The sequence below is a fragment of the Belonocnema kinseyi genome, chromosome 7 (assembly GCF_010883055.1).
Source record: "Belonocnema kinseyi isolate 2016_QV_RU_SX_M_011 chromosome 7, B_treatae_v1, whole genome shotgun sequence".
NCBI classification, from domain to species: domain Eukaryota; kingdom Metazoa; phylum Arthropoda; class Insecta; order Hymenoptera; family Cynipidae; genus Belonocnema; species Belonocnema kinseyi.
The window spans coordinates 114,582,178-114,604,895 of NC_046663.1; the positions used below are offsets into that span (position 1 = coordinate 114,582,178).

At 31.5% G+C, this 22,718-nt stretch overlaps 2 protein-coding genes across 3 annotated transcripts; both read right to left on the reverse strand.

Moving 5' to 3' along the window:
• Positions 1-572: 572 nt before the first annotated feature.
• LOC117177298 (glycine cleavage system H protein, mitochondrial) lies at positions 573-11,669 on the reverse strand. Its single transcript, XM_033367900.1, has 3 exons — positions 11,370-11,669; positions 1,384-1,527; positions 573-959 (listed from the first exon to the last, which is right to left on the reverse strand). Exons 1-3 carry the CDS (start codon positions 11,515-11,517, stop codon positions 730-732), a joined length of 522 nt encoding a protein of 173 aa, XP_033223791.1. The 5' UTR covers positions 11,518-11,669; the 3' UTR covers positions 573-729.
• A 2,940-nt stretch (positions 11,670-14,609) lies between these two features.
• LOC117177354 (protein arginine N-methyltransferase 5) lies at positions 14,610-22,474 on the reverse strand. Of its 2 annotated transcripts, XM_033367986.1 has the most exons (13): positions 22,422-22,474; positions 22,140-22,325; positions 20,520-20,632; positions 20,336-20,454; positions 20,024-20,247; positions 19,758-19,946; positions 19,475-19,684; positions 19,183-19,406; positions 18,984-19,106; positions 15,603-15,778; positions 15,308-15,511; positions 15,046-15,227; positions 14,610-14,952 (listed from the first exon to the last, which is right to left on the reverse strand). In XM_033367986.1, the coding sequence occupies exons 3-13, from the start codon at positions 20,606-20,608 to the stop codon at positions 14,800-14,802; spliced, it is 1,893 nt and encodes a 630-aa protein (XP_033223877.1). In that variant the 5' UTR covers positions 20,609-20,632; positions 22,140-22,325; positions 22,422-22,474; the 3' UTR covers positions 14,610-14,799. The 2 variants fall into 2 exon arrangements, with proteins under 2 accessions (XP_033223877.1, XP_033223876.1); XM_033367985.1 differs by lacking the exon at positions 22,422-22,474 and having other exon boundaries at positions 22,140-22,377.
• Positions 22,475-22,718: the final 244 nt, after the last annotated feature.

Consider the following 22,718-nt stretch of genomic DNA (forward strand, 5'->3'; position numbering starts at 1 on the left):
ATTAGGGAACTATACCAGAATAGTAAGCTACACACACATACATATATACACATAAATTATGATGTATGTATATTGTGTTAAATATCGATGTACAGTTACCAATTATAATTGGCAAATGCTCTATAATTTAATGTCAAATGTCATCCTCCTTTTTATTATTTGCCAATCAGACTCGTCGTTTTTCAAGATTAATCTTACGTTTACGAGCGACACACTTCCTATGCGCTGTTGTTGACACTGCCATTAGAAATTGGCAATTGTAAATTATGTAGAAAACAAAACCTCAATTATTGTAAATACATCTTTATTATTAACATATAACGATCATCGTGGCTTCTCATCTTTCGTAATCTGCTTTTCGATATTACATTTTACTTTATATCCCGTTTCTTATTGTCAGATAAATATTATATCTGGTCATAGAATCTTTTTTTGTAATGATATATTACTTTGCTCTGCTTGTATTATTGAAGCAATTATTATTTTATAGCATTATTATTAATTTTAATTCCCTTTTAAATTAAAAAGTAATAAAAACTGAAAAGGGCGAAAGAGAATTTTTAAATCTCTTATTTGAGAACATTATTTTAATAATTTATTGGATACTTTTTTATTACAAAAACCCTAAGATATCTAAACATTGTACATAATTTTCATAAGAAATTGATGCCATCATATATACAATTAAGTGATTCTTTTGTATTTTTCGCATTCAGAATTGGAACTTAGCTAATGTGGATCAGATTTGAGAAATTCCGTGTATGCGTTTTCGTCCATTAGAGTTTGGATTTCTTCAGGATTTTCGAGTTCAACTTTAAAAAGCCAACCGTCTTCATAACACGAGGAGTTTATTAAGCCAGGTTTATTTTCTACAGCTTCGTTTTTCTCAAGGACTTTTCCAGTGACTGGGCTTATAATTTCTGAGGCTGCTTTTACAGACTCTAGTGCTCCGCACTCGTCTATGATTAGAATTATATATTTTTCAAGAAGTGGAAAAATTAAATAAATAATGACGTATTTATGACGTTACGCAAAGAAACGGCTCACTTTGATGATTATACTTTAGGAGATATTCACGTTTTTAAGAACGAAGGATCAAAGTATCGATTTTGGGGTTTTGATGAGATGCATCGAACTATTTGATGACATAATTATATCTCGGAAGTGAACGACAACTTTAGATAAGTTTTCCCCTAAAAGCGGGTTTCCGAAGTAAACACTTACAAGATGCCCCGGTGACTTGTTTTTAGACCTAGAGGATCCGTCCTAGGCTTGAAATTTCGGGAAGTTATTCAGCTACATACGCCTGTACGTAACATAGTAGGCCATTTCCTTGCGGAACGTCACGTAGCATTTGTTGAAATAAAGGAAGTCAATGTTTACCTTCTTTTTTAATTGTGGAACCAACATCAGGGAGTTGAGCATAAACTACATCGCCAAGAGCATCCTGAGCATAATTGGAAATTCCAACGACACCGACTTTGCCATGTACCTCTACCCATTCGTGTTTGCTGGTGTATCGCCTTTCTAAAAAGACATCGTTAAATTAGTACTTAAATTTGTAGATAAAAGAAAATAAACTTGCATTTTAACTATTAAAAAAAGGTAAAAATTCTGATAAAGCACTGGTGTTAAAGTTATACGAACTTTATCTCCATTATAATTGAACAATTTCTATTTAATTGAATATGAACTATCAGGATTGTGAATCTTTTTTTTATTTTTTCTAGCTTGAAATAGTTCCTTTTATGTTAAGGAGCTTCCAACGAAATGAATCATTTCAAATTATCTTCATTTGAATATGAAGTATATGCAGTTAAATTTTATCAAGAGCGAACACTTCAAATTTCGTTTTTTTAATCTAAAGCTTCGTTTTAATATTATTTAGATACTCTTCACTTAATACATATTATTCAATTTACACCGCTCTGAAATTATAAAATTGTTCAACTTTTTCCATTTGCTTATACAAATTTTATTATTGAATAGTTCAATTTTTATACGTATTCAAAGACATTATCAATATTTTTAAATCTCTTAAACGATAATGTTCAAAATTGGTTACTTATTCAGATTCGAAGATTGTATTCAAATAACTTAATGTCAAATTATACAATATTTATTAATGCTGCAAATGTAAGTTTAATGTCAAAACTGTTCAGTTTCATACAATTTAAATTTGAGATTATTAAATTGTGGCGCTGTAATTTTGTAGATATGTGAAATGGAATTTTTTTTGTTTACATAATATTTGACTCATTTGAGATAACTTAAGAGTTAAATTAAAAAAGAGACACTGACTAATATTACCGATTTTCCGTAAAAGTAACAGGTAAAGTATATCGTTAGGGATAGCATTTCTACGATCGGCGAGAAAATCGTAGGCATCTGGCTTTAAAGCTTAACAACTCAGCAAAAAAAAAACTAGCTTTAATATGTAAATAGTCATTTGAAAGCACACAGCGTTCTACGTGAATAATCTCAAAAGCGTTCATGTAAGAAATGTTTTGTGCTTCGCAGATTGAAAAATGTAAAAAAGTAAGGAATTTCGGGCACATTTAAGCAGAGTCAAGTTAAGAATTTTATTTTTTATACAAGCTGCAATGGGAAAAATTTCAAGAATATCAAGAAAAAATTTACGAACAAATTGCAGTTAACAAATTTGAGAAATAATAAAAATTATTGCTTAAAATTAGAAAAAATGTGCGACTATACTATCTGTTCTGATAAAGATATTGAAGCGATTAAAACACCAACTGTATTTGTTGGGTTCTGTAATTATTTACAAACACCCGGAAGGATGTGATTATATATATTTTTTTCTCGTGAAAATCGCGATATTTTTAGACATTTTTTTGGTTGGAAAGCAAATGTCAGAAAGCAGCGGGGTGCCTTTTTTCCTTCCGGCGGGTGGTGCCTTTCTTTGAACCGCGCTTCTGAAATTTTGCCCAGATATTGACGTCCGTCTGACCTGCAGCAAAAAAAGGCACCTCCGCTATTTTCTAACACTTCCCTCACAGCAATTGGATATATCGGGATATCCAATTCCATCCCATTTATCTCCAAGGTTGTCCTGAGGATATCCCAGGAATATCCCGTCGGATATCCCACATGACGGAAACTGAGAAATCCCCAGAATATCCCTGGGACGTTTCTAGGATATTCAAATTTCCCTAATAGGATATAGAAAATCAATTTATATCCTACTTGGCACATATGAATGTTCCAGAAACGTCCCAGGGATATCCCAATTTCTGACTTGCGGGATAAAAGACTGGTTATCCTTGAGAGATAAATGGGATTGAATGGGATATCCTGGTATATCCTATTGCTGTGAAGTTTTACTTTCCAACAAAAACAATGTACCAAATGCATGGGACAAAACTTTATTTTTGTGTTATCTTTGTAATGAATAATAATTGCCATCATTTTATTACATCATTACATAGTTCTTAACAAATAAAAACGATTTTTTAAATACACTAATACATACAAATTAGTATTTACGAAGGTATTAGCAAAATAAGGCAAAAATGTACTGAATCTCATGCATTTGGTCCATCGTTTTCCCCTCAGCAACCAACGAAATGAATTTAGCTGGTGATTGAAGTGAAAATACCTAATTCAGGGCGGCCACATGTCAGGGAAGTCAGGGAAATGAAGTAGCTGTCAGGGAAAATAGAAATTTATATGTTTTTATAATATTTTAGAAGCACTTCCTAATATATATATAAATTTTTGTTCAATGTACATTCTTTAAAAATATAATTCGATTCTTTGTTTTTTATTTGTAGTTATTTCTTTATTTACAGTTTGGATACATATCCTTCAGTTAATCAATCAGGTCAGAAAACTCAGCGGCTTTAAAATATGCTATGAATCGCTTTTGTAAAATCAAACCTTATTTTAAAAAATTACCCCCTGTAATGAAAAAAAGTATTTAAAAAATGAGTAGGCTAGATTTTTTTCTATTTTTTTTGCTTTCCAGTGTGATATAAACACTTTTGTAAAATCAACCCTTATTTTAAAAAGCAACCCCCTGTTCTGCAAAAACGCAGTTAAAAAAGGGAAACTATCTAAATGGAAAATACTTATAAAATATTAACACGGTATTTTTAGAGCATAACTAAGGAGCAAAATTATGACTGATGCAGACTGATGCCAAAAATTGTATACATTAACTGTTGGGATTGTTGTGCTTTTCATTTTTGTGCTTTTCATTTTTGTGCTCTTTCTTTATTTTCCAATGTCACATAAATCGCTTTTGTAATATTGACCCTTCTATATAAAAGAAACACCCTATAATGAAAACACGTATTAAAAAAGTCGATATATACATAGATGGAACTTACTTATAAAATAGTAACATGGTACTTTTAAGCATAATTATTTCTCATCAAAGTTATTTTCCAGTCTATGTGTGTATATTCAAAAAATATAATTTACCTTTTTCGATGCATCTTTTAATGCTTTTGAACAACTTCTAGCACAACAATTATTAACGAGTAAAATACATTTTCATATAAAGAACAATCTAAATTTCCAGAACGGTTGAAACTTTTTTAAGAGCAGACTTTTTCTAAAATAATTCTTTCAAATAGTTATTAAAACTATTTTTAAAGATGAGTTGAAATCGTCTTAAAATCCTAAATAGCACTTTTGTGAATAGGGATGCTGGGGATCTACATGTATGCTGTAAAATATATTTTGGCTTTTATCTGTGTTTTATCTTTGATCGTTTATCTATCAGAACCATTTGCCCAAATCACATTCGAAAAAAATTTATCCCGTTCTGTACAAAATTGTCATATAATACCAATAAAATGAAGATTCACTTCACGATAAGGGCAGTTTTTTCGGGTTAATAAAACTTGATCATTTACAGCTTTAAGTCGATAAAAAAATCAATTGAACGATCTACCTGGATAACGTTGAACTTGTATGGCTTTCCCTAATGCATTTTTCCAGAAATGTAAATAGTGTACCACTAATCAAATTTAGACGCAGTTTGCGATAAGAATAGTTTTATGGACATACTAAAACTTGATTCCTAACAACATTGAGTCGATAAAAAAATCATGTGACCGATCTACCTGGATAAGGTCACATTTACATGGGTTTCTCTAAGGTAGTTCTCCAAAAATGTACATATTCTACCACCAATAAAATTCAGACCAATTTTGCGGAAAAGGTATTTTTTGGGGATGCTAGAATTTCATACATGAGCATTGGGTCTGCTAAGACCCAGGTGACTGATATACCTGGATAAGTTCGAAATTTGAGGAATTTCGATAGTAGCAGAGTCGAAAAGATTCTCAAAAGTCTTCTCATCAAACTAAGTCATATTTAAAGTTAGGGGTGGTTTCTTGGGGTAGTTGGAACATAATTCCTTACCATGTTAACCCGCTGGAAAAATCAAGAAACCGAACTAACTTAATAAAATCGAATTTTCACAAGTTCAAATCTTGAATATTTATTAGCAGAAACACCACGACCCTGTACTTGAAGGAGATGATAAATCGGCGACTTGACATTATGTGACAATTATGATCAGAACGGGATGCATTTTTTTGTGAATGTGTTCTGGGTAAATGGTTATCATAGGTTATTACACATATAAAAGCCAATATGTATTTTACAACATAAATGTAGATCCCCAGAATCCCTAGTCACACGACTATTTTTCAGGGGTTTAAAATTATTTCAACTAATCTTTAAAAATTCTTTCAAAGAATTTTCAATCATTCTGAATATTTAGATTGTTCGTTATATGAACATGGATTTTTTTCGTTAATGTATACCATTTTTGGCATCAGTCTGTATGTTTGTATGCGGATACAAATACGGGGTTTGTTTTTATACCGATTAGGGGCGAAGAATAATTTTACTCCTCAGTTATGCTTTAAAAATACTGTGTTAATATTTTATAAATATTTAATATCTAGATAGTTTCTTTTTTCAAAGACTTTTTTGCAGCACAGATGATAGTTTTTTAAAATAAGAGTTTATTTTAAAAAATTGTTTAATATCACATTGGAAAGTAGATAAATAGCACAAAAATCTAGCCTAGATATTTTTTAATACTTGAAAAAAAACTCTTTTATCACAGGAGGTAATTTTTTAAAATAAGGGTTGATTCTACAGGAACGATCCATAGCTCATTGTGAAGACAAAACATAGAAAAAAATCTAAGCTAGTAATTTTTTTTTTAATTTCATAATTTTTGTAGAGGGTGCCGCTGAGTTGACGGCAAGATAGCGCCGCCCTGTTTTCTCAAAATATAATAAAGATAAACAAACTTTTTGTAGTTGTGAAAAATAACAACAACAAAAATAGCATAAAATACCTATTATATGACATTTTGTGTTTCGTTAGTGGCGCCGCTGAGTGGTCTGACTTTAATTTATCCATACTGCCATGTAAAGCACATTTTTCTGGCTTATTTCACTATCTGGCCTGACACATTATTAAAACATTATTCGTTTTTTAAATAATTTTCTGCCAAAGAAATTCGTCTAAATGTCAGGGAATTGTCAGGGAAATTGAAATATTCAATCTTGTGGCCAACTGTGCCCGAAATTCCTTTTTTTTTTTTTACATTTTTCAGCCTGCAAAGCACGAAAAAAATTACGCCAGTATTTTTTTTCAGAGTTGTCAAGATTCAAATGCAGATGTCTAGAATTTTTCCACATAACGTTAACTCTGACGAGCTGGTAAAAAATCAGTCTTACAGAAAATTCAGTAACTGTAGACAGTTCGTAACCAATAACATGGTTATAATACATAGCATTTACTACTATAATATGGTTAATTTGATAATTTATTAATTTTTTCTGTTTTCATTACTGGTTACTTGGTTCAAGTATGATCGCTTCGAATTTCCAATAAATGTTATCGCTAAAGCTAATTAGGTAATTTCACTTCTATCAACAGCTAACTTCACTTCGTAGATTTCTGAGGGGAAAACAAGGGACCAAATGCATGGGATTCAGTTCATTTTTTCCCTATTTTGCTAATATCTTTGTAAAAGCTAATTTTTTTTAAATAAGTCTTTTTGAAAAATAGTTTTTATTTTTACATTCTCATCAGAGAATTTTTGGATGTATGTTTGCCTATCTATGAACACGATAACTTTTGAAAAAATTAATGTGTCCTAAACTAAAGGTCAAGTTCGTTAGCCAGCCATTTTTGATACAAATTCAAAAAGTGGGCACATTTTGAATATTTTTGAAACCACTTTTTCAAAAATTCAAAAATTCTCTGTACAGTTATTCATAGTATTAAAAAACTCGAACAATTTACCCCCATGACTTTTTTCATAACCTTAAAAATTACCAGAGTTATAGCATTTACAAAATTTCAAATAACACACGAAAATGAACATTTTGGGCCAAATAACGCACGATATGAAAAAAGTCAAGAGAAGAAAAATGTTGCTTTTTGAATGCCCTACAAGATTATCATAACAATTTTTTGAATTTTTTTTTGAAAAATCGAAATTTCATATTTTGACAGCATACTCAATTATGGAAAATCCAATAATTACATTTTTCGGCCAAACTATGCAAAATACGGTAAAAGATGAAGAAACAAAAATTGGGCATTTGAAAAAGATCTCCAAATTTGTTATTAACCGTTTTTTAATAGGATATATAGTTCTGGCTCTAATCATGAAAAACATGATTAACAGCAAAAAACAAAAAAATCTGCCCGCTTCGTGGGCACATTCTAATCACGACTGTTGTCATTTAATTTCTTTTTCGTCTCGTGTGTGGCGTTTCAAAAAATTTAATTAATAATTTGTTATTTTTTCATGTTAATACATTCTCATCAGAGAAGGTATTAGATTTGTGTAAAATTTGACCCCCCCTCCCAGTTTTTGTCATGAATTCACGTTTTGAGACCCCTTGAATCCGAAAAACAGGTTTTTACGATTGTGTCTGGCTTTATGTCTGTCTGTCTATGAGCACGATGACTTTTGAACAAAATAATCTATTAGATTGGCCTTTGATACACTCTTTTAGTGTCCTAAGCTAAATACCAAGTTCGTTGGTCAGCCCTTTTGGATAAAAATTCTAAAAAAGTGAGCGTATTTTGAAAGTTTTTGAGACCACATTTTTTCATGATTCAAAAATTCTCTGTACACTTGTTCATAGTACTTGAAAAGTAAAATGTTAATTTTCGAAAGCTCTACAAGATTATCATAACAACTTTTTGAATTTTTTCGAAAAATTGATAATTGAAATTTTGATCAAACAAAAAGTAATAAACAATTTTATTTTGTTTTTCAAACTATGCAAGGTAGGAAAAAATTATGAGACAAACATTATGCACCCAAAAAATATCTACAAATTTGTTACTAATCACTTTTTTATAGGACACGTAGTTTTTGTTTTATTTATAAAAAAACAGTGAACACACAAAACTTAAATTTTTCGACACATGACACAAGCTAAGAAAAAATAGATAACATTTTTTTACCGAAATTAGAGAACAACAATTTTTATTAATGGTTTTTTTATATGATTGGTAGTTTCTATTTTAATCGTGAATAACAACATTAAAAATAAAAAAATTACATTTTGGGTAAAATGACACAAGATATAAGAAAAAGGTTGTTTAACCCAAAAAAATCTAAAAATTTTTTTGAAATAATTTCTTGATAAAACGTGTGGTTTTCGTTTTAATCGTAAAAAATAACATTATAAATAATGAAACTGACTGTTTTTTAGAAACGGCACAAGATAAATTAAAATATTCATAAGGGCGTATGTTCCAAAACGTAGCTACAAAATTCCCTTTAACTTTTTTTTTCATACGACAGGCCGTTTTTTTAACTTTTAGCATAACAACATTTACCAGTTTTTTAGTCTCCAAAAAGGCTTTTTTCTCATTTATAATTTCAAATTCAAAACACGAAAAATAAACAAAAATTATGATTCCAAGTATTAAAAGCGCACTTTCTGAATCAAGGAATTTGATACACAACCATTCTTTAAAAACTTAAAAACGTAGAAGCTGTATAGTTTTAAGATATCTTATAAAATAAATATATTTGAAAAAATACTGAAATGTACAATTTTCAATTGGTTAAAAAAAAATTGTAATATAACATTTCCAAAACAAACTTATTTAAACTAATCACTTTCAAAATAAATCAGTTCTACATTTTCTGCAATCATAATTCAATAAATTCAAAAAAGAGTTTGGAATTAATTAGGGAAAAATTAAAGAAACTTCAAAAGAATTTTATCAAATGCCTCCAAATTTAGGGTGAGTTTTGAAGACTTTAAGATGAACGAAATAAAAACTTAAAAAAACTTTGTCGAATGAATAGAATTGAGTGAATTTAGAAGAATGTAAAAAAAATGAGGATAAACTAATAATAATTTAGGGTGAATTCAAAATGAATTGCAAAAAATATTTTCAAATTTTTTTAAACGGGACAATGAATGCAAGTTACGAATTATAATAATATACATTTATGGGAATGATATAAAATTTCAGGGATAAACTCGAGTGAAGCACGAGATACGTGATGAGAATGTGTTCGTTAAAGCCAAAGGAGCTTTAACAAAAGAGAATTCACAATCAATAAATTATATTTGTCGCTACTTTTACCTTTAGTTTTAAATAGTCTGTGCAGAAAAGTCGAGCGCGTAGCGCAAAGTAAATACATTATCTCGCGCTTCGCGCTCGATAAATATACTATCGAGCGCGAAGCACGAGAACCAACAGTCGCGCGTCCTAGGCGCGCTTAAACTTGCGAGCGCACCGAACTGCGCGCATAGCGCGCGATGACAATGTGCCCGCGCAGCGGGCAGATTTTTTAATTACTATTTAATGAAATAATAAAATGATAATAATTGTTATTAATTACAAAGACATTACAGAAATAAAGTTTTGTTCCATGCAATTGATCTATTTTTTCCCCTCTCAGCTTTGAACAAAGTGAAGTTAGCTGATAGTTGAAGTGAAAATACCTAATTAGGTATTACAAACAAAAACTATTTTGCAAACAAACTTATAAAGAAAAAATTAGTTGTTACGAAGATATTAGTAAAATATGCTTTGTGAAAACTATAAAAAACGCGACTTTATTAAGCGCTTTGGTAAAAACTCAAACAAGATTTATATTGTGCCCCTTCCCCCTCATATAATTTAACTTCCATAATGACCGCAATCGCACCCACCCATTTAAAGATGAATAGATAGAACTCGGGTTTGAACGATACATGTATACTTTTATAGATACTTTTGAAATCTTGCGAAGTTTAAAATTTTTAATTGGAATACTTTTTTTTAACTTAGAACTGTTCGAACCTTTTTATTTTAATAGTCAGTAGTTCATGAATATTTCTCGACAAAAGTTTAAATTTTAAGCTAAAAGTTAAGTGTTAATTTTGAACGCTCTGAAGTTGAAATTTTTCAATGGCATATTTTTCCTGCTTGGATTTTAATACAATAGTTCAAATTTTTAATTATATTTCCATGTAAACATTTATTATTACGACGATGAAATATAGTCATATCATGCAATTCTAAGGGTTCCAATAACTTTAAATATCCTCTATTGAGATTTTTCTGACGGACCGAATGAACCGAATGGAGCCTCTACGAAGTACCCTGTAAAGACCCCATTGGGTTCCCATTCGGTTCCTTTTTAATAAAAACTCGAAAAACAGCAAAATTAACTTTTAAATTGTTGTAATTCGGATTCTACGTTAAAATTCTCTATAGAAGGTCACGGAATAATCGCAATAGTTTTTTTTTGTAACGGTAAAAAGATTAAAAAAATATAAGACGTATAACGCCTGTTGACTGTTACTTACGGGCGATACGTTTGAAGTGTAGCAGTCAACAGGCGCTATACGTCTTTTAATTTTAAAAACTTTTTACCGTTGCAAAAAAAAAAAAACTATTGCAATTATTCCGTGACTTTCTATAGGGAATTTTAACGTGGAATCCAAATTTCAACAATTTAAAATTTGATTTTGCTGTTTTTTCGAGTTTTTTAAAAAGGAGCCGAATGGGGTCTTTAATTTTATACGCGGGTACTTTGTAGAGGCTCCATTCGGAACCTTCGGTCCGCCAGGGTTCTCAAATGTTGCAGATCAACCACAAAAAATTTGAATATGCTGAAGCTTCAAATTAAACATTTTTTTTTTGTTTTACGCTCAAATTGTCGAAACTTAGATTTTTGAGAAGATAGTTTATCAGTTTTAAATGGTTAATTCGTCATAAGACTTAACAAGAAAAAGTAAGGAAATACTTTTTCAGTAACGGGCAGAAGTGTACAGTCACTATGTGACATAATTTAGATTTTTTTTAATGGAAAAAGGACAGGAAAATATAAAACTCTAACTTACCAGATTTTCGAAGAGTGTGTGTTGTACATGCATGTCGCACAAGCGAAGTCAAAGATTTTGGTGAAATAACTCTACGAATTTCTCTATTGTGTGTGCCGACAATTGTTCGAACACTACACCTGCCCAATTGCGTCACTAATCCAGCCATTTTATGGTTAATCCAATGATTTTTTGCTCGTTCTTTTATCCTAAATGTAAAGATTTCGAGACTTAACCTTATCTTGTTTTAAGAAATGTCGTCTGCTAGCTGCAGCTAACACGTTCTTATCGAAACGGCGCGCACTCGCGTAATGGAATCAACTGGAATCGAGGGAATTACAAACCAGAGAATCGGAGATAAGAGACTATGGAAACAGACGTTCCTTATTATTTTGTGTTGCTTCATTTTTCTTCAATGTCGTCATTATGCGCCTTTTTATCTCAATTTCATGCCTTAGAATTCTAATTTTCACGTTTTACCCCATTTTCTGTTATTTTATTTGATATTTTTTTTAACTAAAGTACAATGCTAATTTATAGGTCCCAATTTTATTTACATAAGACAATATGTATTGAGATTACAAATTAAAAATTTTTAAAGACCTATTTGCAATTTTATGAACCCAAATTTCAATTCACAGAAATTTTAAAGTTTCGTTACGAAAACATTATCAACCAGTGATAATTTAGAAAATGTTGTAATTTGAAATTAATACATTTAGAAACATAATTGATATAATTAAAAATAATAATTAGGTATCAAGTGGTACTAAGGAATTATCTTTATTGAATATCTAAGGACAAATGAAATCTTTAAAAAGAGGTCTTCTGGCGACTCCTTAGAAATCCAAGACAATGTGTGACCGATAAATAAGACGTTCGCAATCACGTGAGGTCAGAAGATCAGAGAAGACCATATCGACGATAACCCAACATTTCTGTTATCGAAAGCTAGTGTGAAATACAACGCCGTGACCTTTAAGTTCAGGGAAATCATTGACGAAACTACCCTGAAGTAAGATATAACATAATATTTTATAAACGACTTTTTCTCAATGAAAACGTTTCATTTAACAGAACGCAGACTGCACAACTCAAAATCGGCAAAAAGACGAATTTGCAAGAAGACAGTTAAGTATTTCACGGAAAATGATAAAATTAACAAAATAGCTCCATTTTTAAGTTACAAAGATGAATTTTCAAATACGAAGATACATTTTCCACCGAGAGACGATTTTTAAAGAAAATACGTTAATTTTTAACAAAATAGTTTAATAAAAAATAGTTCATACTTTGACCAAAAAGGTGAATTTTCATCAAAGAAGATTGTTTTTACACCAAAAAGGATTTTCAATAAAACAGTTAACTTTCTACCAAATATTTGAATTTGCAACCTGAAAATATAAATGTTTAACCAAACGGATTTTCTACCAAATTGTTGAATTTTCAAGCCAAAATGACAAACTTCCTGAAGAAACATGAATTTTCGACAAAAAAACATTAATTTACAACCAAATAGTTGAATTGTCAACTAAAATTATGATTTTTGAACAAAAATAAATTTTCTACAAAGTAATTCAACTTTGAACCAGATAGTAGAATTTTCAACCAAAACAGATTACTTCTTCACGAAAAGGATAATGGTGAATATTAAAAAAAAAAACTAATTTTAAAGATAATATTTGAATCATTAACCAAAACAGATTAATTTTCAACCAAACAGTTGTATTTTTAACCAGAAAATATGATATTTTTACCAAGAGAATTGAACTTATAATCCAAACAAATTTCCAATAAAACAGTTAAACTTTCGACAAAAAAATGTGACTTGTTAACAAAAAAGTAGGATTTTTAACCAAGCGAGATGAATTATAAACACAAAATATATTGGAAGACTTTTCAAACAAAAAGAATGAACTTTTAACTGAAACTTGTTCGATTTTTTGATTGGGTTCTACTAATTAAGTTCGCATTTAAGCACAAAAAAGACGAAGAAGAGGGGAAGCTTCTTGAAAAAGAGGTGGAAAGGAGACAGGAGGGGAATAGGGAAGAGTGTGAAGTTAGAGAACGGCTTTTCGATTTTCAAATTGTATGGGAAAAGTTCTGTACAAATATGCTGAGGTCGAGGTCTCGAAATATGGAAAAGGGTGATTTTTAGAGGTTTCTTTTTAGTTCACTATCAACTGCATATTTTCATCAGAATTTGACTTGTTTGTATAATCCATAAGGAACCTTATGATGCTGTAAAATCTTGAAATATTTTAAATCCCTGAAAATCATTGATATTTCTTGAACCCCTTTGAAACCTTCGAAATTACTGAAATCATGAAAATCTTGTCTACATACGCTCAAATGTCAAGGTTAAATAATAAGGGCAGACTCTTTGGTCAAAATTCTTCTTTTTAAAACGCTTTTAATTTTTAATTAGGAAATTTGACAATTTTAATTTAACATTTTTAAGTAAAAGCGTTTAAAATTAATAATTTTGAATTTCATGTTTTTCAAATTACAGACTTAAAGTCGAAATCAGATTCTGTTCGCTGCCGGTATTTTGATCGTTTAAATAAGAAAACTATCTCACTATAGATGAAAATCCTATTATTCTAAAGCATTGATCTTGCCCTTATTTCTATTGATGTTGCAACCTTGTTTTCGAAATACGTAACTGTTTACGTATAGACGAACATTCGTTATCATTAAATACTACTATCTGATTCTGGAATGGAGAAATTTCGGATTTTCCAGAAAAGATTCAGTTGAAGGATAATTGCATTTAAGTTTCAAGTTTAGACCTTCGTCGTAAATGTAGGTAAACTAGAAAAGGGAAAATGTGTAAAAGACAAACAAGCGCTCTCATAATTTTAAATCCTCAAAATACTCTCAAGTTTATACAAGTTTTATCTATCAACCAAATTGTGAAAATAAGAAATGTGCCCTGATAGCACGGAACGTCCTGCAGACATCTCATGGACGTTTCACTTGAAAGGTCCGGCCGCACCCCGAACGTATAAAATGTTCGCCCCTTTGGCACGTTTCAGTGGGACCTGAATGAGCCTTATCGCTGTTATTTTGTAACAGAAAATATCACGCCAGGTCCTAGTTGGACGCTCCTCAAACTTTCCAAAGGGACGTACCTTTAGGGTGGTCATAAAGCAATTCTCTTTTTCATATGAATCAAAACATTAAATTTTAGATTTAACGATGAAAAGTATTAATAAATAAATTTCATTGAAATAATTCCTTTAAAGTTATTTTTATTACAATAATAAAAATATTTATTTTCTACAGAATTTCATGATAAGATCTAATCACATAAGAAGAGGATTCCGTTCCGGGTAATCCAAAAAGTTTATCAAGAAAATTCGTAGAAACCTTATAAGATAAGGAATACTGAACGTCGTCGTTATGTTAATAATCGCCAATTACTTATTGGTGCTTTGGTATCGGAGACCTATAATCCAATCGTATAAGATCTCCCGTTGGGATTGTGGATAGCGATAGCCACTGGTTTACTGACACTCCATTCATACCAAACATTCTTTGCGTTACATCGTCTCCAGAAATGAGCGCAAATTTCATCTTCGGCCTTCAAGTAAATGGACTCCTAGAGCAAAAATGATTGGGAACAATTTAGAATAGTTTCTTTAAATTTGCATAGCTTTCAAATTCTTCAGAAATTGGAGCCTATTTTTTGTACCTTCAAAGGAAAAAATATAGGGAACCAACTAATCATTCCAGGGCTATGACTTCTTGGTTCTATACTCAGCATTACATCTTCGTATAAAACTGCATCAAAGTATCCTGAGAATCCATGCAGTATCGAGTTTTGCTGAACGCTGAATTTTCTCATCTCGTATCTCGAGTTGTCTATAATGTTATCTGAAATGATATACGGAGTTAGGTAAGTAGCTTAATAAGAAGTTACAAAATTGGTAAACGTATCGCTGGAAAGTGCCTACTTCGATTCGGATGTTCAAACGTGAAGAGAGGTTGCGTTGGTGCTATGTCGTACTTATTTTGCAAATGTACAACATACGGCGTTTCAAAATGGGTTAAAGGATGCTTCTCCTTGTCTTTACACTGCTTCACCTCATTGAAGAGTTTTGAAGACTGAACGGGCGCAATATAAGACGTGTACGATCGAGGAATACTAATTCCATCGCCTGTGAATTTACATATCAAGTTAACATTTAAATTGAGTTAGAATAACGCCTTTGAAATATTTGTATGAAAGTTTTTATTTTCGAAATTTACTTTTCAGATGCCTTTGAACTCCATCAAGACACTCTGGTGATAATTCATTATCTCCAAAAGATCCGAGCAACTCCGAGACTAAAATATCCGCTTTTTCGGGAGCAACCCATTCTCTCATATCAGAAGATACGACCGTAACTTTGTCCATCCACATTTCCTTCTGAAGCGCTTGTAGCCTGCAAAGAAGTAAAATTAATACCCTATTTTGAATAGCAGACTTCACACAGTCCCATTGCAAAAAATGAAGTTTTAGTGGAACAAAAGATAGGATTAAAAAATAAAGACACATTGAAAGATAGTATGTAAACCTCTATTTACTATAAAAAAATCAACACGTTTCAATCGCCTATAGACAACAAAAACTAAAAAAATTATCTTAAAAATGTTTTCTCTCAACTCTAATGAATTTCCTAAAGACCTAAATGATTGCCTCATTATTTTTTTATTAATTTTGTTACGGATAAAAAAATACATTGGAAGTTGAAAATCATTTTTCGACTTTATTGCTGTTTTTACCTTAAACAACAAAATTTAATCTTTTTCTCTTCAACTCTCGTTAACTTACTCAATTTTTAGAATTTATCAGTTTTATTAATACGAAATTACATTTTTGAGACTTCTCAAACTAGTTAAGGAAGAAAAACGTAAATATTTTAATAAAAAAAAACAATTGTTTATTTTTGTCTGGACTTGGTGAAAATCGTGAATTTCAACCTTCAAAAGCGCTTCGTTTGTCAGGAGAATTTTAAGCAACGGAAAACTTCCAACGAGAAAATGGTTTAAAAACAGTTAAAAAACGATAAATGTTATAAATTGCAATCCGCCATCTTGACGCCGTCCTATGTACGTACCTCCTCGACTACGAACGTGTTTGAGCGGACAATATGAAGTTTAAGTCACATAGGACACTGTCAAGATTGCCGCTTGCCATATAAACCATTCATATTTTTTTAATCACTAATCCGAAGGAGCTAGGCATTTTCAGAAAACTTCTTTAGATCTTAATCAAAAACTATCTCACTGCAAGCTTTCCCTGGCTTAAAATAAGCTCGATAAACGAAGCTCTTGAAGGTTGAAATTCGTGATTTTCGCAAAGTCTAAACAAAATTAACAACTTTTTTTTATTTAAATATTTAAGTTTTTCTTCCTCAACTAGCTTCAAAAGACTTAACAATGTAATTGAGTATCAATAACGTTGATAAATTCTGAAAGCTGACTAGGTTAGCGCTAGTTGAAATGAGAAAAGGTTGAAATCTTTTGTTTTTATAAATCTAGTATTTATCAATTACTTGAAGAACTGCAAATTCTACAAATATTTTCTAAAGGACAAAATACGCGCCTTCGATATTCTCTACTTTTTGAAATAGGATTAGCAGGAAAAAGTCTAAGCGATCACAAAAGAATTTAAATTCTAAGGAATGTATCCAAAATAATTAAAGATAAATGAACCGAAATTAATTAACGAATTCAAGGAATGCAAAATAATTCAACAACGTGTAGGAATACATATATGAATTCAAGGTAAATTAACAAAACTTCAATGGAACTCAAAAAAATGTAAGATGAATTAAAATGACTTGAAGAAAATGAAACAAATTTAAGTCAATTAAAAAAAAACACAATAAAATATAAATACAAAGAAATTCCTGAAATTTAATCGTTTCCTAAAGAGGTATTGTACTTTATGACTCTAAACTAAGCTAGCATTAACATTGGCAAAATTTAATCAATTTTGAAATTTCCGGATAAAATGAAAGACGGAATGGACAGGATTGAAAAGCGATATCAGATTTAATCGGACTGGATTTCCTGTTCATGTACGTACTGAAATGGATTGAAAATACTTTTAGAGTGTGCCTTAAGTTCATAAGACTAAGCGCACGGTTTGAAAATGATTAAAACGTGGGTTCGGACTGAAATTTATTTTGGCGCAAGGATTGAAAGGTAGGTTCGGACTAAAAGGATTGAAAAGTTTAAAAACTGTTCGGGACGAGCCTCCGATTCATTCGGACAGGTGTGGAATTTACTCGCGTTTTCTTCGGATAGTCTCTTATTCATTCGGATTGAATTTAGAGCTGAAATATGGGTTAAAAAGGGTTGAAAAATTACTTCGAATTGGTTCAGATAAGGACAATTGTAGGCAAAACTCTCTCGAGTTCTAACTAAAAAAGAATAATCTCTGAAGATAATTACAAAATATTTCAAAAACCTATAAATCAAGTCTCATATAACCTGGAAAAATTCCTGCCAGCCACACATGTTTTGCGCTTACCACTATTTCGGCTGGAGAGCGAGAGTGGTGGTAGACTCAGACCCAAGCAGCACCGCAGATACGAAATACCTGACAGGGTGCTTGGGGCGAATAACTTTTCAATATAAATTTATAACGGTGACTAGAATTTTAATTATTTTATTTCAGCATGTTTACATTTATTTATTTTACATTATTCAATATTTTAATATTACAGTTGTGGTTGACTGATACTTTTGAAAGTTTAACAATATACTAACATGATGCACAAGGTAGAAGGATATTATTAGCATTTTTCAATTACATAACTTATCCTTTTACCTTGTACATCATGTTAGTATATTGTTAAACTTAAAAAAGTATCAGTCAACCACAGCTGTAATAATAAAATATTGAATAATGTAAAATAAATAAATACTTTGCACAATTTTCCTTTGAATTACATTATTTGAAAATAAATGTAAACATGCTGAAATAAAATAATTAAAATTTTAGTCAGCATTAAAAATTTATATTGAAAAGTTAGTCGCCCCAAGCACCCTGTCAGATATTTCGTACCTGCGGTGCTGCTTAGGTGTGGGTCTACCATCACTCTCGCTCTCCAGCCGAAATAGTGGTAAGCGCAAAACATGTGTGGCTGGCGGGAATTTCTCCATATTGGGCATGTCTGAATCTAATCCGTAGGATTCAAGAATTTATTCGAATATAGCTGAAATTATTTAATTTATTTAAGATTAAAATATGAACAGATTTACGTTAGCAGCTGGCACAATGAACCAGCTCTGATGCTTGATGTTTCTGACCAATTTACAGACCCAAAGTGACATACTGAAAGAAGATTTCAAGAGATTTACAAAATGTCAGGTTAACCAGGACCTTTGAAAAGAATTTATGTCTTTTCTAGGTTCACTAGAGCATTTAAAAAATTTCATACCTTTTTCACGTTTTCCATGCTTGGTAGCAGCAAGCCTGCCAATACCCCCAAAACGATTTGACATCAATTGAATTATAAAACTTATATCAACACGAAATTCATGATTTTTTAGTTACTTGCACTTAGGGGAGAATAACACCTCGTCTTTAAAACAAAACTCGTTTTTTTAATATTAAACAGTTTAGTTTAAACTTACGTCAATACTGCATTAGGGTTCTTTTCAACTGCGTATATTTTCACGGGTACTCGAGCTGTTTCGGAAGCATTCAAAGCTGCACGAACGAGTGGACCTCTTCCTGCTCCAACAACCATAATAATTCTGGAAATTATGAAAATAAACTCTAGTTAAAAATTAATTTTAAACAATTTGATGGAAAATATTCTGGGAACATTACACTGGTCTCAGCTCTTCATTCTCATCCTTCTTGTTATTCGCAGCATCTTTGTGGAGAAGCGCTTGGTAAATTGCAAGCTGGTATTGAGAGTATTTCACCGGATCCTTTTCGAAAACTTCATAGGTTCCGGATTCGAGGTTGTCCATCAATGGTTGCAATGGACATTGAAGACAATCCTCATACCCTCGAGCGTATCGTTCAATCGGACCGTCGTTTTGCCAACTCTATATAATTCTCGAATTTAATTTATCAATATTATACGCTGATTAATTTAGTATTTTGATCGACTTACCTTCCAGATGTAATCAAGATAATGATAATAATAACTAATGTTTCGATAGCGATTAGCACCGGTAATTATGAACTGCACGTCCAACGAGCAGAACCTCTTGACAAGCATCTGATGTGCTCTCCCTAGAACCGGAAAACCCTTCTTGTTGCTGATGAACAAGGTTGTAGGTAGAATCAAGCATTTCACAGGCTCGCCTAACCATCTGCTTATCTGAAAAAATCGAATAATTTTATTATAAAGTAAAATTTGCTATCTACCTTAATTTAAATTGTCAAATAAGAACCTCATCTTCTTCGGGGAGATCATGACTGACAAATAACGCAGCTCCCAGTTTTCTGTCAAAATCGCAAATAATTCTAAATGCATTCCACCACTCCCAAGGAGTCTCAGTTTCGACCTCAGAAAAATGTTCTTCGTCTCTGTATGAGTTAACTCTGTTTTGAGGATTTTCCATGGGAACCTGGAGCCACACCTGAAAAAAATATACCACCAATGAAATAAGAAACGAAATACAGTCTATACCGACACTTCTTTTTGGGAGAAACAAACCTGACAGTTTACAGGACTTGCAAGTTTGTCAGCAACGATTCTGGCTAAATTAATATGTCTATCGATGTTGCCCTTCAGTTTTAGGGTCACAGCGGTCAGAGCCAAATGTGAAGCTAAACAGAATTCTTGATTCAGTGCTTCTTCACTATTTTTAGCAACATAAGGTATTGGTGAATCTACATCGATATGAGGTGAGAACTTTCCGATGACTAATGAGTTCCAATCTAGGATATAAATTTAATTGAGCATTTATTTTTAATAAAGAAAAGAAAAATTTCAAGAAAACAGAAGTTGATTTGGAAAGCAATATACCGGAGTTGCAGAGAATCATATCTGGTCTGGTGAATGGGTCCGTTCTCTCCTTCGCAACACCAGAGATAAATTCCCTTTTGTAGCGAGGATGAACGAGTGGAGCGACGATGAAATCATACCTATGAAATTGACATTGTTACCAATAGGAATTGTTACTAATACTTTTAATATAAAATACACTTACTTCGCCTCGTTAGCAACACAAAGACATTGTTTGAGATCAGGGACTGCGCTAAATTCCAACCCACAAGAAGAGCGTCTCTCGCCTGACATGGCTTAAATAATTTGGTCCTTTACCTTCAAGATTAAAAATCGCTCATTCGATGTTCTAAGGTATCTAACTTAAAACTTAATCATATATAGACCTCAACGTAAAAAACAACGAAATTTTCCGTAACTTTAACCCCTTTCAGGCTTAACATTACGGAAGATTCCGTAAGCATAGACATGTAATATAATGCGAACTATGTATGCGTAAAAGAAAAAACTTAAGTATTAAAATAAATTTAAAAAAAGATTGTCCCCTATTAAAAATTCTGAAGTCGTAAACTATGTAGAAAACTATTTCACAAATTAGGTTGGACACCCCTACCGATAGAAAATCTCAGAATATTCTCTGGCGAAAAGCCTGGCCCGTTTCAGGCTATCTGCAGGCTCGATTGAATGATTTCATCTCTAGACATATCTGACAGAATTGGGTCCTTTTAAAAGTGATGCGACGGTCAAATAATGGTATGCATGTATTCATCACATACCGGACGGGCACAATTATTTACAGTAGTTAACCGTCAACAACCCGACTCCCTTTTTAAATTTTTCTTCAAATTATTAACACTTTTTTTTAATTGCGAATTTTTTCATAATGTACATATTTTATAATTATATCATATATGCTATAATAGTTTAAGATGTTAATTTTGTTTTTCTGCTTGGTCATAATCAATATTATTAAAATATTGATTAATTTTTAAGATTGTGAAAAAAACGCTCTCTAGCTCCGCTGGGATATCTGATTCTCTACCAACTGAGCTACGGAGACGGATTCCATTTACGAAATACGTTATTATATATTCATTCCAATCTTAAACACCTAAAAAAAAAGTTAAATATCTGAAATAATCGAAACCTGTAGATTCCGAATTATTATGTTGTAGGCTGTTAACTTTGAAATTAAAAAAATCTATTTCTAAATTTTAATCCAAAAGCTTAAAGCAGGACCTTTAGTCCTACCTGGATCTTCAAAAATATCTACCTGAATGCCTGCGGAGAATATTTGTTGAAGCTTCTCTGAGCCTGAAAATTTTCAGTGAATATCCAAAGTTCTATCGGTAGGAAATATGTCAAAAACAACATCATTTCTGACAGTTACCTACGTCGTTAATAAGTAAAATATTTGTCATGAATAGTTTGATTATAAATAAAGGCATGGATATAGCCTTTTAGTTTTCTGCATAATTGCCTATAATCACTTTACTGCTATATATGACAAGTTCCAATACAAGATTTGCTTAAAATGCATTTGACCAAAAATGCTTATTTTGCTATTCTGTACTTTTGCACTATTCATTTAAGCTTTATGACATTCATTAATCTAATTAATATTAAAACTAAAAACAATTAAAACGGATCAAGTTATTTTGAAAGATGAAAACAGCGGCATTTTGAGGTTAATTTTGCACGCGTCGTTATCATCGTTATTAAGACTATCAAATTCAATTAATCTGCTTAAAATTATTGAAAATAAACGGAATAAAATTAAATTATTGGTACAGAAGAATAAATCAGTAACTAGTAAAACACTTACAGTTGAAAAAAAAATATATTTCGGCGTTTTCAGCGGAAATTTTGAGGAAAAAGCACGTGATTTCTAAAACGCTAACTCCCTCAGGTCTCTACTAGAACTCACATACATCTTACTCTGCAGATCTTTTGCATTAATTAATTCGCTAGCCGATGGACTAATGAGCAGCATCCAACAAAACTTGCCGGCCTAAAAATTAGAATTAGATTAAATTTACACCAATTTAGATCTTTATAAAACAAATATTAAGGGCATGTGACACAGCTAAATGCCTATATTACCGACCTCATTTTATCAGTTCACTGAATGTTTTTCTGAACCTAAGAACTTTTTTTGTAAATAAAATATCGAGCTGAAACTTTGGAAAATGTATTAGCGTGCAATAAAGTACGTTTAGGTACTGCATTTTGATAAAGATATTAGGTCTCCTGGACCAAAGATATTGTGGTCTTGCATATATATATTGCTTTTAGTTCGGCCACATGCTTGTAGAGGCGCGATATGTACCGATTGTTTCCTCCACATACTTGTAGAGGCGCGACAGGCCACCATATATTCGGTCGCGCCAAAATATAGTGCATT